General features: G+C 36.1%; 1 protein-coding gene and 1 pseudogene across 3 annotated transcripts in view; one reads left to right on the top strand and one right to left on the bottom strand.

The window, feature by feature from the left end:
- The window catches only part of THOC2 (THO complex subunit 2), a gene marked incomplete at both ends in the record, with an annotated part of 134064 nt that overhangs the window by 40776 nt on the left and 75520 nt on the right, over positions 1–17768 (top strand). For both annotated transcript variants that reach the window (XM_081115184.1, XM_081115183.1), the window contains 4 exons: positions 2265–2335; positions 3109–3230; positions 4395–4528; positions 16424–16590. In XM_081115184.1, coding sequence (XP_080971310.1) covers positions 2265–2335; positions 3109–3230; positions 4395–4528; positions 16424–16590 — 494 coding nt within the window. The remainder of the gene's footprint in view (positions 1–2264; positions 2336–3108; positions 3231–4394; positions 4529–16423; positions 16591–17768) is intronic.
- On the bottom strand, positions 12340–13460 carry LOC308510992 (KATNB1-like protein 1; annotated as a pseudogene). The gene is made up of 2 exons: positions 12577–13460; positions 12340–12417 (listed from the first exon to the last, which is right to left on the bottom strand). The product of its transcript is annotated as a KATNB1-like protein 1 (transcript).

The following is a 17768-nucleotide window of genomic DNA, read 5'->3' as shown; positions in this document are numbered from 1 at the left end:
CTGAAATTCCTTTAATACACTTGAGTTGACTGTGTGCTTATCTAAAGTGGCCAAAATATTGGGAAATGGCACTGTCCAGGAAGGGAAAATGAAGAAGGGCCAGGAAAATGTAGATATCTTTGATGATATATCCTCTTCTCTCTTCATTCTTAGTGATAGCAATAGAATGTAAACTGAAGCAAGCAGTGGTAGGACATCTGTTTGGGAAGACCCTAGAACCCTTATAGGACACTTCTTATTATATTACTAAAATTTGTGACTCCATAGCACATTCTAAATGATGAGTTGACTTTCAAAATAGGAGAATAGTATGCAGTTAGTGAAAGCAACGATCTTGAGATCAGCCTTGTAATCTTGCCAATCCTGTTTGAAATTTTTGATGGTTGGCATTTAGAGCTAATTATTTTATTTCCTCTATACTTCAGACCAGAAAGTTGTTTGAAAGAAATTTTTTGAATAATTTACTGAAACTCATGGAGACCACAGTTTTTATAAATATTTCAGTAGGAAGAAAACAAAATCTTAAATAAATTTTTGTTTGCTAAATAGACTTGTAATTCAAAATAAGATGTTAAAATATATTTTAATACTCTCTTTTTATAGAGTTGGTGGCAAGGTAGCTTGGTTAGAACATGGTACATGCTACCAAGGTAGCCAAGGTCAAAGATTTGATCTTATGAGGAAACTCCATACTGTCTTCCATAGTGGCTGCACCGGTCTGCATTCCCACCAGCAGTGCACAAGTGTTACTTTTTCTCCACATCCTCTCCAGCACTTGTCATTTGTTGATTTGTTGATGATAGCCAGTCTGACAGGTGTGAGATGGTACCTCATTGTTGTTTTGATTTGCATCTCTCGGATGATTAGTGACTTTGAGCATGTTTTCATATGTCTCTTGGCTTTCTGAATGTCCTCTTTTGAAAGGTGTCTATTTAGGTCCTTTGCCCATTTTTTGATTGGATTGTTTATGTTCCTTTTGTTAAGTTGGAGTTTCCTCAAAAAACTGAAAATGGAACTCCCATTTGACCCTGTGATCCCACTTCTAGGAATATATCCCAAGAAACCAGAAACACCAATCAGAAAGGATATATGCACCCCTATGTTCATAGCAGCACAATTCACCATAGCTAAGATCTGGAAACAGCCTAAGTGCCCATTAGTAGATGAATGGATTAGAAAACTGTGGTACATATACACGATGGAATACTATGCTGCTCTAAAATGGAAGGAACTCGTACCATTTGCAACGGCATGGATGGAACTGGAGAGCATTATGCTAAGTGAAATAAGCCAGTCAATGAAGGAAAAATACCACATGATCTCACTCATTCATGGATAATAGAGACCATTATAAACTTTTGAACAATAATAGATACAGAGGCAGAGCTGCCTCAAACAGATTGTCAAACTGCAGAGGGAAGGCCGGGGATGGTTGAGGGGCAGGAGGTAGGGGGGTAAGAGATCAACCAAAGGACTTGTATGCATGCATATAAGCATAACCAATGGACACAAGACACTGGGGCATAGGGGAGGCTAGGGGACTGTCTAGGGCGGGGGGAAAAATGGACACATATGTAATACCCTTTGTAATACTTTAAGCAATAAAAAACAAAACAAAAAACAAACAAACAAAAAAAAAAGATTTGATCTTCATGAGTAATAGGTTCTCTAGTATAAGAAGAAATCTTTATTGTCACCAGTTCAGCTTTCACCCAAGGAAGGAATCTTTTCTTTAGCATCTCTAATGTGGTCATTTAAACTTGGCTTAAACATTTTGGATCTTTTATGTTAAATAAAATATATTATTTAAAAACTTAATATTTCCATTTCTGAAAACAGTATTTTTTAAATATATTTTTATTGTTGATAGAATTACAGATATCTCCCATTTCCCTCCCTTCACACCCCACCTCCCAGGCCCTCCCCACCTCCCAGGCCTTCACTACCCTATTGCCTGTGTCCATGGGAAAACAGTATTTTTTTGAAACTGTTTCTTCCAGTGCCATAGAACACAGCTCATTTTATGAATATGCCATTGATCACAGGATCAGTCTCCAGTATCAGGGGAAATTAATGCTAAGCATTCATATGCATATGAAGGGCAGCTCATACTTTTAACATAGTTAAAAATTTTTTTTTTTCTAAATTCAGAATGAGATATTTTAAAATAAGCTAGTTTTAAAGAAAATAAGTATATTATTATAGTTCTGGAGAGAGTCTAGAAAAATCAGTTAAATTTTCATCTTTTTTTCTCCTCATCGTAGATATTGAGACAAATTGTTTAGAAGAAAAAAGCAAGAGAGACTATTTTACACAATTGGTATTAGCGTGTTTGGTAAGTTTTAAAAAAATACATTCCCTTTCTAAATTTTACATTGAACAATTATAATCACAGCTAATCATGTTAATGGAGAAGGATATTGACATTCAGTTGATTATAAGGTATGATTTGGGTTTTGAAATGGAATGCTTTGTAAAATTAGACATGCTAATTATGTCTATGAAATAGGCATGCTACCATATCACTTCCATTCCTGACCTAGTAGGTTTCTAACTGAGTAAAAAGGTAAGCATCTAGCAAGTGAGAAGAAATGATGTGGGCATCTTTTAAACAAACAATTTTTCATAAACTCTTTATTAGGCTAGGAGAAAAAGAGTGGAGGTAATTTAAAAACAATAGATTCTAGAACTTGTTATAATCATTGTCTATGAAATGATTTTATGTTCATTAATTTAGAACCAGGGAGAAATGCTATTACTCAGAGCTAGAAGAATGTCTTTGTTTTTCTGTATTAGAATTATTTGACCTAAACAGTAGAAATCAAAGAAGGCTTAAGTGCTGTATTGTCTTAAAGAAAATGCAGTTTACAGACTCAATAGGCTGTAAATACCATGCATAGACTTTCTTAGCAAGTTTTTAGAAAAAGCTATGTTGTATTTTTCAATATTTGGAGAGTCATCATTTTTGTTAAAGTTTTTAATTTTGTTATAAATTATAACCTGATATCTAATGTGATATTTTCATTAATTATTTTGAGTGTATTTAAGATTGTGAATGCACAGTTGGAATGCTGAATAATAAATGGCCTTTAATATTTTCAAATACAGTATTTAGTTTCAGACACAGTTCTAAAGGAACGCTTGGATCCAGAAACATTGGAATCATTAGGGCTTATCAAACAATCACAGCAATTCAATCAAAAGTCAGTTAAAATCAAGACAAAACTCTTGTAAGTACATGTATTTTTATGTCGTACATCAAGTACCTGAGTATGTGTTTTAGTTCTCATTTTGAATACTAGAAGTTTCTTTTTTTAATTAAATTTATAGGGTGACATTAGTTAATAGGATCATATAAGTTTCAAGTATATATCTCTTTTTTTAAAAGTTTAAATGTGAAGTTAAGGTTTTATTGTGAATTAAAGGGAAATAATACACCCTTGGGCACCAAGAAGGTGGGGTGGGCAGGCTCTAGAACAGTGGTTCTCAACCTGTGGGTCGCAACCCCTTTGGAGGTTGAACGACCCTTTCACAGGGGTCGCCTAAGACCATCCTGCATATCACATATTTGCATTACAATTCACAACAGTAGCAAAATTACAGTTATGAAGTAGCAACGAAAATAATTTTATGGTTGGGGTCACAACATGAGGAACTGTATTTAAGGGCCAGAAGGTTGAGAACCACTGCTCTAGAAGCACTGCCTCAAGTGTATATTTCTATGGTACATGATCTGTATATTGAATTGTGTGCCCTCCACCCAAAGTCAAATCATCTTCTGTCACCAACTTTCTAAAGGCAGTTTGAAGATTTTATTTTGTTGCTGTTAGCATGTCTTATGTTTCTTTCTTTTTTAAAAATTTTCTTTATTGATTAAGGTATTACATGTGTCCTTGTTTCTTTCTTTTAAAAGTAGCCCATGAGTCAGCAGTGAACATTATCATGTGAAACCAATGTTAATTTTTTTTCATATTAAAAGTTAAAATAACATTCAGTGCTTTCATTATTACCAATAAAATACAGCTATGTCTATACTCTAGGTATATTCTTAGTCAGTGATGGAAATAGTGCTATGTTATTGTTCCTTGGGATTAGCCATATCTTTTCCTTGTGTTACTGGTTTCACCTGTGTAATTAACACTGGGGTATCTCTTATGAACAACAGTAATTTTCTATCCTAAAAGATAAACAAAGAGGTAAACTTTCAACAGCTATTCTTATGATATATATATATATATATATATATATATATATATATATACACACACACATATATATACATACACATATATATATATTAGAGATAAGAAAGTTCAATAGCAGTACATTACTTTTATTCAAGCTTGATAATTGAAATTAATTTTATCTCCTTTATGATGTTTATGTAATTTCAGTTATAAGCAGCAAAAATTCAATTTGTTAAGAGAAGAGAATGAAGGCTATGCCAAGCTGATTGCTGAATTGGGGCAAGATTTATCCGGAAATATTACTAGTGATTTAATCTTAGAAAATATCAAATCTTTAATAGGTAAGACATATATCTATATATAGTATGTGTTACTAACATAAGGTTTTTATTTTTGTTAATCCTCACCCATGGTGTGTGTGTGGGGAGGGGAGGGGAGAAACATCGATGTGAGAGACATCGACTGGTTGCCTCCCGCCCCATACTGGGGCTGGGGATCGAACCTGCAACCGAGGTATGTACCCTTGACCGGAAATTCAACTCGAGACCCTTCAGTGTGTGGGCCAATGCTCTAACTACTGAGCAACACCGGCCAGGGCAAGATAGTTTTTTTTAGCTGTGCAGAATATCCATAAAGAAGAAATGAGTGTATTCTCTATAGGCTTTTTTAAATTAAGAAATGAAAGAAGTGTCCAGCTTGTACTTTAAGATTTTTATCAGTAATAATTAAATTTGTGATGATATTTATGAGAAATCTTTTTTGTCACTATTACCTATGGTGTTTGTATTAGTTTCTGTTCTCTCTAGTATTTCTATTTTTAATTGTAAGTATTTTTTAATAATCTTAACGGGGGCAGATAATAAGTAAGCTAATGTGAAACTACAATAAAATCTTTGGTGTGAACTCCTAAAACTTGAAAATGTTTAGTTCTTTTGAACTTGATTTAAAAATATCTTTACCAGGGACATTGATATGCACCTTATTTTATATTTACAACAGTCTATTAAAGTAAGTGTAGCAGATGCTGTAAAAGTGTAACAGATAGGAAAGTGTTATTCTCCCTATCTTTTAAATAGAATTCACTTTTTAAATTTGCATTGAACATTTGGAGGAAATAGTTGGCTTCTATAGAAAGAGCAATGAGTGGTAGAAAAATAGGGTAATACTGATCTTTCAAGAAAGGAAAGAATTTTTGCTATTATGTTTTAAGTGTTACACTGTTTTAAGGACGATTTTGCAACACTTATATGTCTTAGATTTTGAGACCTCTCAGAGAAGTTATATTCCCTGCTTCACTGGTTATATTTTAGGGGGTGCTTATTCTCAATTTCTCAGTTCTTCTTTGTTTTTGAAATTTATGTATGACTAAGAGAGAGGAGGTATCCCAATCTTTATCCCCTTCCTCTAATGCTGTGTGTAGGGACCCAGCTTTGGCTTTTGGTGATCAACAGGTATGAAAGGTAAGGAGCTTCTGGTTTAAATTTACCCTTTCCTTTGAAGTAAGTCTAGTTCTGGCAGCTGATTGGCTCTCTTTGCTACTTCTTCCTGATGTCAGTGTAACAGCAGGACTAGCCACCCCATAGGTAAGACTTGCTTACCTGTGTGGCAGTGACCCATTTTAAAAAATCCTGTAGTTTCCTTTTTATTCTTTCCAGGGTAGGCTCTACATTTTTCCCTGAAGCATTTTGATCTAGCTTGGGATGCTTGTCAGTGTTGCTTTGCTATAGCTTCGTCTATCCTTATATCCTGCCATGTACTTTCTTAAGATGGTATTCCCACATAAAAATTCTGTCCTGTGTAAGCTCCTCAGTTGTTTTTGTTTTATCTGCCTGTTCATTGACATCTCTTGTCTGTCCTTGTTTCTTTTATTTTTTGTCCTGTGAATTAAAACCTTTGTAGTCCTTTGTTGTTTTGGGAATAGTTTAAGGAGCGATTTTTTTGAATGTGTGCTTTTATCTAAATGGGAAAATGTACACTCCTTTCTTTTCTTGAACTTTTTGCTCTTATAGAAAATGGCTTATGTTACTGTCTCTAAAGAACAATGTGGCAATCACAACTGCAAGCCCACGACACACATGGATATTCCATGAGTATAAACAATTTGTTTCTTGGTTAAACCTCTATTCTAGTCCATCAAGTGTACTGTGAAGCACACTAGTCCAGAAGCACTCAGATGTTGCCTCATCAAGTAGCCTTTGTTGGACACCCCTCTCAACACTCCCTGTCACTCACTATTTTTCTTCTGAGCACTTAGCACTGTATAAAATGCAATATATTTTATTCCTGACCCCCACTGGGGGTCAGTGTAAGTTCCGTGAGGACAACTAATTTTCTTTTGTTTACTACCTCTAACCTCAGTGCCTGGTATATAGATGCTGAATAAATACTTGTTGAAGAATGAATGAATCTTTCTTCCTTTCTGTTAGAGTTTATAGTGATTCTTAGCCTCTTTTCCTTGACATGGAGGATTTTAGAAAGTTCATCTTCCTGGCTCAGTGTTTGTTTCTGTCTGGCTATCTGACTCCCTCATCTCCCCCTTTGTATAAGAAAGAAATTTTTCATTGACATGAAAATTGAGGTTAAGAATTCTAATTCCAATGAGCATTAGAATTTATTGAACTCCTCCTCAATGCAGATTCCATGCAGGCCTTGTCTCATCTGGCCAGAGCAGATCACTGACACAGCATTCTATTTTTCATGGCATTTTTTTAATGTTTCCCCTTGTTTATTCCCATTGTTTTCTCTTTAGGAACAATTTAGACAGATAACACCTCGTACAAATCTATCTCAGGTGTGATCTCTTTCACCAGCCATTGGCAGAACGGATATCTAGTTTGGGAGGTATGCATTTTAGTTACATTTACATTTCAGGGGACTTGGTTGACACAGGATAAATTCTTATATCATCCTGTAATTAGAAGACATTCTCCCTAAATGATTCTGGTGCAGCAAAATGTTTATATCCTAAATATAAAAAAAATGTTTATACCCTGTCAGTTCATCTGGGGCTATTTTCTACATGAACAAACAAGGAAGTAGAACCATTATGAGTCTTCATGGTGGGTGTGATCTCAAGTTTGACATTAAATTTGAAAAACTTGTTAAGTAGGAATTGGTAGTGATTAGTTTAGGGTCTTGAGCTGCCAAGTCATAGACCCCACACAAATGATCCCTGCATCAAGATGGCAAAATGCATCTTTCAGAAATTAGAGGAGAGGATGTTAGATATGGTGTCCTTTTTTCGATGAACTAAACTTATAAGCACTCTATTCTTCTGAATGCCTTTCAAAAAAAGCAATAGCTAGGTGTTCTTTTCTTCTAAATTAGTGCTCAGTAAAATTTTTTTCTAAAGGGTGGTCAAATATTTTGTGTTGTAGGCCATGTGGTTTTTTTTGTTGGCAGTTACACAACTCTGCCATTGTAGTATGAAAGTAGCCATAGGCATTACGCAAATAAATGAGTGTGTGTGTGTTCTAGGAAAACTTTATTTACAAAAGCCTAATGGATTTGACCCAGTATGCTGATCCTACTTTAAATCAAAAGTGCTGGTTAAAAATTAGTTATGGAGCTAGTTTACTTGAGTTAAGTTTAAGAGTGTGAAAATAGTTCTTCTTTTTGGCTTAGACTCTAACCTTTTCCTTCTTATCCAGAATCAAAGCCTACTTCACCAAACCCCCCAGGATCTTTGTTTGTTACCTGTTGTTGAAGGTTGTAGATTTGACGGGATGGGGAAATACAGAGTGATAGCTCTGCCCCTTCAGTCTCACACGTCCTCTTGGTTGCTTGTCAAGTGACCAGAGAAACATTAAAAACAAAATAAAACTCCGAGCCAAATGATTTTATTCTTGAGCAGATTATGGGACATTTAACCTCGTTGATTACATTATCTTGACTGCCTAATATTTAACTTTGGACCAGTTTGATTATAAGGGCCATTTTGCCTAGAAGCATCTTACTGTGTTGATTCTTTCCTATCCCTTTGACTGCCAGTTGACTGTCTTGTTTACCTAAGTTTTTGCTTTATTGAAAGTTTCTTTACTACAGACTAGTTATGAAGTGATTGTTCTCTACTATGAAAAAGATGGCAGCAGTTGTTTATTTTTTAGCATTATGTTTTTATTTTGTTAGGTGCATTTTTCTTCATCTTGGTTCTCTGGTGGTTTTTTGCCTTGACACACGTATTTTTTTTTTTTTTTTGCAAATGCGATTTATTAGAAACTAGTGGCCCAGTGCACAGAATTCATGCATGGAGGGGGTTCCCTCAGCCCAGCCTGCACCCTCTCCAATCGGGGACCCTTTGGGGGATGTCCAACTGCCAGTGGTCAGACATCCCTCTCTCAATCTGGCACCACTGGCTCCTAACTGCTCACCTGCCTGCCTGATCACCTCTTACTGCCTCTGCAAGCCGGCCTGATCTCGCCCCCAACTGCACTCCTCTGCCAGCCTGATCTCACCTCCAACTGCCCTCCCCTGCCTGCCTGGTCACCCCCAACTGCCCTCCCCTGCTGGCCTGATCTCGCCCCCAACGGCCCTCCCCTGCCGGCCTGATTGCCCCTAACCCCCTGCCAGCATGATCTCGCTCCCAACTGCCCTCCCCTGCCGGCCTGATTGCCTCTAACTGCCTCTGCCCCCACCACCATGGTTTTGTCCAGAAGGAAGTCGATGTCTGGAAGATGACTGGTCGACCCAGTCTAATTAACATATTACCCTTTTATTAGTATAGATAGATTATATAGGATAGGATTGCTTAAATGGGGTGTGTGTGGCAAAGCCTTTTTCAGCAGGAGGAGGTGCTCTTGGCAGACAAAAATACATAATCCCTATATCTAGACTGATTGCCAGCCATATGCACTATACTGCCAAACCGGCCATTAAAAAATTGGACGACTTTCTTACACCTTACACCAAACAGCTGTTGCCCTTAAAACCCCTCCTCAGCCCCCACCTTAGGTTCTGCCTTTGCAGTTCACCCAGATTTGGTTCTGATTGGTCAGTTTCTATGCCAGTCAGTGTCAAAAGCTCTGCCTCCTAAGCAGCCATTGGCTCCTCGCACTTTACCCAGATTTGGTTCTGATTGGTCAGTTTCTATGCCAGTCAGTGTCAAAAGCTCCACCTCCTAGGCAGCCATCTTTGTGAGGGTTAATTTGCATATTGCCTCTTTATTATATAGGATAGTCTAGCATAGGTCTTTATGGCCTATTTTAGTTCACTTGATCTGCTATAACAAAATACCACCAACTGGGTGGCTTATAAACAACCGAAAGGTATTTCTCATAATTCTGGAGGCTGGAAGTCCAAGATCAGGGTGCTAGCATGCTTGAATTCTGATGAAGGGCCTCAGTTGCAGACTGATGGCTTCTTGCTGTATCCTCACATGATGGAAGGGTTAAGAAAACTCTGTCTTTAAAGTATATATATTATATTATTGATTTCAGAGAGAGGAAGGGAGAGGGAGAGAGAGATGGAAACATCACTGATACGAGAGCATTGATTGGCTGCCTCCTGCATGCCTCACACTGGGGATGGAGCCCACAACCTGGGCATGTGCCCTGACCAGGAATTGAACTGTGACCTCCAGGTTCATAAGTCGACACTCAGCCACTGAACCATGCCAGCCAGGCGGAAACTCTTTTTTTAAGGGCATTAATCTTATTCATAAGTGCTTTGCTCTCACGACCTAATCACCTCACAAAGGCCCTTACTTTCTGATATCATCACATTTGGCATTAGAATTTTAGCATATGAATTCTGGCGGTGGGTAGGGAGGACAGACACAAGCAATCAGGCCATAGCATTGCCTGTTTCTAAAGTAATTCTAGATGCCAGATCATGTCCTTTTGTTCAAAACATGGTTTTTCTTTGTCTCATAAGGTCCATTCTGTCAGGAACATGATGATTGAAACTGTCATTTTCTTCTCTGAAATGTACAGGCTGGACATCTTATCCAGTCATGTTTACAATATTACCTTGGTCTTTTGTTGTTAAGAATCTCAGTTTGGCCTGTTACTAAAAAAGCCATGGTCAGTTTAATCATATCTTTGCCTGTAGTTGCAGTCACTTGATCTAATATACTGTCCATCTTGTCCATCTTTGGGGGAAACTTCAGTTACTTTTCATTGCATTTTTCTTCAAAGATGTATCATCCAGAAGGTGTGAATTCTGCTTAAGGGTAGGGAAGGCATTTTCTTAATCTCTGTATCACAAGCACCTGGCACACTGGCTAATTATTCAATGTTTATTTAAATGAAAGAATGAATACATGGCTGTTACAGGCCTGCCATTTTCTTATTTTTCCACTTGTTCTCTTTTAATATGGTTCCCTATTTGTTCCTCAAAAGGCATAAAGGCTCTGTGTGTGTGTGTGTGTGTGTGTGTGTGTGTGTGTGTGTGTGTGTTAATGTAGCTGGTGGTAGAGCTAGGGAGCTAGGCTTATGATTTATTTCTAGATCACATGACTGTCGATGCTTGGGCTGGACAAAAGCCTTTCTAAGATGCTTGAGCACAAGAGTGACTATGTTCTGCCACAGCTGCCATTAGAAAAAAATGATTTTGGACACTTCAAGCTTACTGATTGTTATTAGAGTATCATTGTGTATGAAATAGTTTAACTGTTACTTAGCAAATTTATAATGTTTAAAAATTATTTTCTAAGCCTTAGTTTGGTAACTTTTTCCATTTTATGTAGCAAATGTCATTCTAATTGATTGGAGTAACTGATGACAACTGAGACATTTAATAGAAAATTCATAAGCCAGTTTTTCATTTGTGGAAGATGTAAAAGTTGTTATCTATCATAAATAAAAGTACATATCTCTTCTAGATTACTTCCTTAAATTGTACCTAAAAAGAAATTGGTAGTTGATAGTACAGATCATTGATAGATTAGCCTTCATAGAATACTACTATTTTTTTAAAATATGTCTTTATTAGTGAGGGAGAGAGAGAGAGAGAGAGAGAGAGAGAGAGAGAGAGAGAGAGAGAGAGAGAAAGAAACAATGGATGAGAGAGAAACGTTGATTGGCTGCCTCATGCAGTGCCCCTACTGGGGGCCAAGCCCACAACCTGGGCATGTGCCCTGACCAGGTATTGAACCAGTGACGCCTTGGTACATGGGACAATGCTTAATCGACTGAGCCACACTGGCCGGGCAATAGAGTACTACTATTAAATAAAACAATGGTTCACTAGCACAATGAAAATAGAAATTTTAAAGCAATATATATGAAATACATTTCCATGTAACATGTTGCTGTTTTTAGACTTTATTCACAACTTTTGTGTATATGTAACTTAATGGGTAATTATAAGTCAGCCATTTTTTTCAAAATTATATTAATGTGTATTTTGTCTTATTTAGTGACTGAATTTGTATATTTAATGAATGTGGGAATAATTATAAGGTTGGGGAATTTGCAAGACTATGTATATTTTTTGGGGGGGGAATATTTAGTAAATTTACTCAAATGAAGCTTAAATGATATAGAACTGAAAATATGAGAAATCTATATACAATAGAAAGTGAATATAAATTAGCCAACTCTATGAACATTTCCAGTTAAGCACACATACAAATACATATTCACCTCTTTTATATAGGAATAACACATACATGCATGACAGTGATTCTGGCAAAAACATCTCAGATATTAAAAAATATTCATAAGTTTTAAAGACGGTGTGGAACAAGTTTTAACAACATTCTACATGAATGGAAACCTCTGATTTAATTCCAGTAACTTTCATGCCAGAAGCATGGTTGGTTTTACTTTTTTTTTTTTTTAAACAGATCTTGGTTTCATATACATTGGCTTATTAATACTTAAGGCAATTTATTTACACAGTATGTCTGTGGACAAAAAACGTTTAGTATTGATTATTTGCTATGATGTTTAAAACTTTCAAAGTCTTTCAACATAAGAAAATAGCTGCACACATTTGTTTTCTTATAAAACACAATCTTAAAAAAAGTAATGATGATTGGTCATTGCTTTTCTTAGTAATAAGTTTTATCTTATTTTTTCACATAGTATAAAGTATATTCTTATGAAGGATTGCATTAAGATTCAGTAGTTCTTCAACAGTGTTGCCAAGTAACCATATAAATCCTAAATGCAGCAAAGATGAACAACCTTCATAGTGCACTTTCACCTTATTAAAGTTGAAGTTGCTCCTTTTGGATATTTTTCCACTTCAATGTGAAGTAGATTGTTAGGGTTTCATTAGTGGTTTCGTATGTGGCTTAAAAGAAAAAGGTTTTGATTTCTTCCACAGTTCACAGTTCTCCAATGAGACTTGTTTGGAAATCATATAGTCCAGGGATATTTTGAATAACCAAATGCTCTTTAGTAGATGAAGTCTTCCAATGCAACTGTAATAAATAAGCATCTACATCCTTAGCTATATTACCAGTGTATTCTGGAACCAAAGTAAGATGGTTTTCTTGTTCCCACAATCTGCTTAATTGTTGTTTTAAAATCTGAATATTTCCATCATTTATAATTTCTGTTTTGGATGATAGTTCTGACCACCACCTTTTTATGATTGCTTGAAGCCAGTTTAAACCAACTATTATATATTCTTCAAATTTGCTTTTAAGTAGTGACTGTACAAGAGGCAACAAGTCTAAACAGCAGCTGAGTGAGATGTATTGTTTTTCTTCCTGTAAACTATTGGTAAGCTCAGGAAGGCAATCCACCACCACTCCAAGGTCTTCTATCTTCACCAAATGAGTTATAAGTTCACTTATACTTCTCTTTTTCCAGAAAGATAAAGCTATATTCAATCTCAAATTCCTGCTGAACAAAACTTGTGCCATTGTTTCATGATCCTGAGAAACCTCAGGAAAAACCCCACTGTATTTTGATGATGCGCTTTCTGTCTGTGAAGAACCAGAATCAATGGAGTTAAGCAAATTTGTTCGACTATCATGGTGTAATTTTTCAGGCAGGTGGCCTGCACAAGCCAGTTCATTTTCTTTATTTGCCATATCACAGCCCCCACTTCTAGGGGACTGTTCCTTTTTAAAACAAGAATTTGGAAAAGGATAAACTTTCTTTCTGTGGTAGATCGCCTTACGCAGTTTATCTGGGCTTTTAACAGCCTGTCCAACTGTTCTAGTTATGTAAACAGCCAACTGTTTTGGAGATTCTTAACCTCCTTCATGTTCTTAGTGAAATTACAGGTAATATTTCTAGGATGATCAATGGAATGGTCCTCAATATTATTATAAAAGTTCTGTTTTTTTTTTTTAACATTGTGGGTTTCAGATGCCATAATCTCTAAAATACCGGTGTCTCATGGTACTGTGGAGCTTTAGTCCAGCCATGGCTCTGACCAACTGCGCCTAGAAGCCTAGAGAGTCCCCGGGCTCCTGGGCTGAGGCTCACTCAGGGCCATTCAAATGCGGCTGCCAAGACCATACTTTCATAATCTATTGTCAATGTTAGAGCAGTTTGGAGGCATTTTTTTTTCAGCTTTATTCAGGCATAATTGACATACAATAAACTGTGCATATTTAAAGTCTAAATAATGCATATTTCTATCATTCCACTCCTCAATTTCTTCTTGCCCCTTTGTATTTTATTCCCCCTCAACTCACGCTGTCCCCCTGTCCAGGCACCCATTGATCTGCTTTTTGTCACTAGAGATTAGTTCATATTTTCTAGAATTATTTTTATAAATGGAATCATGTAGTGTGTTATTTTGTTGTGTGGCTTATTTCAGCATAATTATTTTGTGATCATTTGTGTTGTTACTTGTATTATTGCTGAGTAGTCCATTACTTATACTACAATTATATTGTACTACAATTTGTCCATTTACATGTTCATGGGCATTTGAGAATGTCCTTTTATAAATCTTTTATGAGTATTTGTGGAAATAGAAATTTATTTCTCTTGGATAAACACCTAGGAATGAAATGGCTGGGGCATATGGTAGGTGTAAGTTTAACTTTTAAGGAAACTGCCAGTTTTATAAAGCAGTTGTACTATTTTACATTTTATATTTACACCAGCAGAAATGGAAGAAAATGTGTTCTTAATGTTGGATTTTATAAAAAGAGAAAAGAGCCCTGGCTGGATAGCTTGGTTGGCTAGAGTGCCATACCAATGCACCAAGGTTATGGGGTTGATCTCCGGTCAGGGCACACTTGAGAATCAACCAATGAATGCATAAATAACTGGAACAATAAATTGAAATGCCTCCCACCCTCCCTCCCTCCCTTCCTCCCTCCTTCCCTCCTTCCCTCCTTTCTCTCTCTTTTGTTAAAAAATATATTTTATTGATTTTTTCACAGAGAGGAAGGGAGAGGGATAGAGAGTAAGAAACATCGATGAGAGAGAAACATCGATCAGCTGCCTCCTGCACACCTCCTACTGGGGATGTGCCCGCAACCAAGGTACATGCCCTTGACTGGAATTGAACCTGGGACCCTTCAGTCCGCAGGTCAATGCTTCATCCACTGAGCCAAACCAGCCAGGGCTCACCTTCTCTTTCTAACATCAACCAATCAATAGAAAAATAAGTATTGCTATTTTTTTAAAAAGAGGAAAGAATTACTTCTTGTATTTGTAGAGTTCAGTTTTCTAGGTGAGTGCTAAGATGCAACAGAGCCTCGAATAACGTGGTTTCCTTCAACATCATTTTATTATAACATTGATGAGATGCTATAGGGACTTAATGCTTGTTTATATCAACCCGTGGTAAAATTGGTTTCATTATATGTCATTTTGGTTAAAGTAGTAAAATAATGACAACATTAAGTGAGGACTTTCTGTACTGTGAATCAGACATTAGTTTTATATGATTTAGTAAAATGAAGTGTAGAGTTTAAAGAAGTAATTCTGGAAATCTTTTATAAAATAGATTATGTAAGAAATTTCTTTGAAAAATCCCCTAAGTCATCCATAAGGTGCAGTGTTTAGACGTAACATCTCTCCTTAATTTCAACACACTTGCTCATTTTTTTCTCTTGAATTAAAATAAATTAATGTTTATTTACTTGCCTCAATGAAGTGGTTAGCTTTGCATTTAGGGGCTACACCTAATTAAAAATATGTAATTTAAAATAGTAGTATTTTATTCAGCTTGATGTGTAAGGCATGTGTGAACTGATAGAAATTGAGGGAACAGCAGATTTATATCTCATGCTCACTCTGGGTCATAAGCATACATTTTATTGAGACGAATGGTGCGTGGAGTGGCCTGTATCACTTAAATTACTTTTCTTTTTGCTGTGTGTAAATAGTTGCATTCTCATAAATTAAATGCATATGTGATGTGATTGCATTATAATTATGGTAACAGCTGAAGCTGAATGCAGAAAGAGGTTATGTGCATATTAAGAGTAGGGTGGCTGGTAGGTTTGTTAAGTCATTGTTCATGGGCCCTTTTTAGTTTTCCATAATAGGTTAGTAAGGATAAGTAGACATCATTAGCACCTATTCAGTGCTTCTTCCTTTCATTTTCCTGCTCTGCCTAGATCGTCTATTTTCTTCTTTTTGCTTGTGTTATCTACACTCCCTTTTTATGTCCTCAACTCCTTGGTATTCATTCATCTCTTTAGAATCAGTAGTATTCCTGTTTTCCCTTTAGAATGCTACCAAAACCCATAAACATAAATCAGTTGTACAATTATATTTTGTAGCTTTGTTGTGTATATAAAATAAACTGCAAAGTGGTTCTAAAAATGGTGGTCTAGGCTGGTGCCATTTTGGGGCTTAGCCCATCTGATATCCAGATTACCTAATAAATTTATAATCCCTTAACAAAATAATGGTGGTCTACTTTTATGAACTCATCAACATTCCAGATTACTTCTGCATAAAACATTTTTAAAAAAACCCTCTTTATTTGCCTAACTTGTAAAATGCACTGTTTCATTTTTATATTTTGCTAAGAGTTAAAAATGTGGATCTCTTTCACTAGCCTGATTAAGAACTGATAGAAGAAAGTTTACTTGACTTAGTGTCATAGGTCCTGGGCTCCAGCACAGTCTTGTCATTATTAACTCACTATGTAATTTTGGGAAAGTAACATTTCTCATCTGTAAAATGTGGGGAATGGACTTGATCTTAAAAATTTTAAAGATTTCCCTCTGGGGCAGGAGAACCAAACTTGTAAAAGAAGTTGTTTTTAAAAATAGTTTTATCGTATAAGTCACCCCTGAAGTTTAATGGCTTTACTAGAAATTATGTGTAATCACTTTTGAATTTTGTATATCTCGTCTGTTGCAGGATGCTTTAATCTGGATCCCAATAGAGTTTTGGATGTCATTTTAGAAGTGTTTGAATGCAGGCCAGAACATGATGACTTCTTTATATCTTTATTAGAATCTTACATGAGTATGTGTGAACCGCAAACACTGTGTCATATTCTTGGGTTCAAATTCAAGTTTTACCAGGTAACAAAATATGTGTGTGTATCTATATCTATCTGTATCTATAGGTTGATTTCATGATTTTATATGTACAATTTAATACGAATTTTATTTGTAAATGATTAGTTTCAGTTACACCATTCTGCCAGAGGAAATAGATAAATGGATAGCTAACAGTGAGGTGTAGTAAGTACTGTATTAGTAATATGAATGATGTGATATGAAAGTCTAGAGGAAAGCATAATAAATATTTTGCTTTTGGAGAGATGGAGTTAGGGAAGATTTTATAAATAATAAACTTTTAAAAACCTGTTACTTGAAGGATGAGTAGGAGTTTGTTGACAGTTGTTAGTGCAGAAGTAATAAATAGTGTGAGAGTGAAGACATAACAGTATGAGATTGAAGAAATGGTATATAGTCATATGTGGCTGGATTGTAAGATGTGGGGAAGAGACAGGAAGTGAAGTTGGAAAGGTAGGTGCATTTTTGATGGTTTAGAATCTTAAATACTGTGTTGAGTTAGAATTTTACTGTGTAGACAGTGAAGATTGGTTAATTTTCACTTAAACCACTACAGTAGTTATCTAGTAAATCTGTGCCTCTGATGATTTCTCTTTCAATCCATCTTTCATATTATTACTACTGTTACATTCTAAAAGAGATCTAATTGATACACTGCTCAAACACATTTGCCTGGAGGATGACATTTAAACTTACAAACATGGCAAGAAAAGGCTAGTCACAATCTAGCTCCATTCTTTCTTTCCAGCCTCATCTTTAGTGATTTCCCCCCTCAAATCTGATATTCTTTTTAAAAAATATATATTTTATTGATTTTTTACAGAGAGGAAGGGAGAGGGATAGAGAGTTAGAAACATCGATGGGAGAGAAACATCGATCAGCTGCCTCCTGCACACTCCCCACTGGGGATGTGCCCGCAATCAAGGTACATGCCCTTGATTGGAATCGAACCCGGGACCCTTGAGTCCGCAGGCCGATGCTCTATCCGCTGAGCCAAACCGGTTAGGGCTCAAATCTGATATTCTAGCGATATTAAAGTAATAGCCATTTCCCGAACTAAGGTATAGACATTGCTATGTATAGACAGACCTTTGTTTACAAGCAGTTTCTTAAACTAGAAAAATATTCTTATGCAGCCGTCTTACCTGTCTTGGTCTTAATCTTGTGAACTATTTATTCTT

Source organism: Myotis nattereri, assembly GCF_964212035.1.
Source record: "Myotis nattereri genome assembly, chromosome: X".
Lineage (NCBI taxonomy): Eukaryota > Metazoa > Chordata > Mammalia > Chiroptera > Vespertilionidae > Myotis > Myotis nattereri.
The sequence above is the reverse complement of the archived record's forward strand: the minus strand, read 5'-3'. Positions and strand labels throughout refer to the sequence as shown.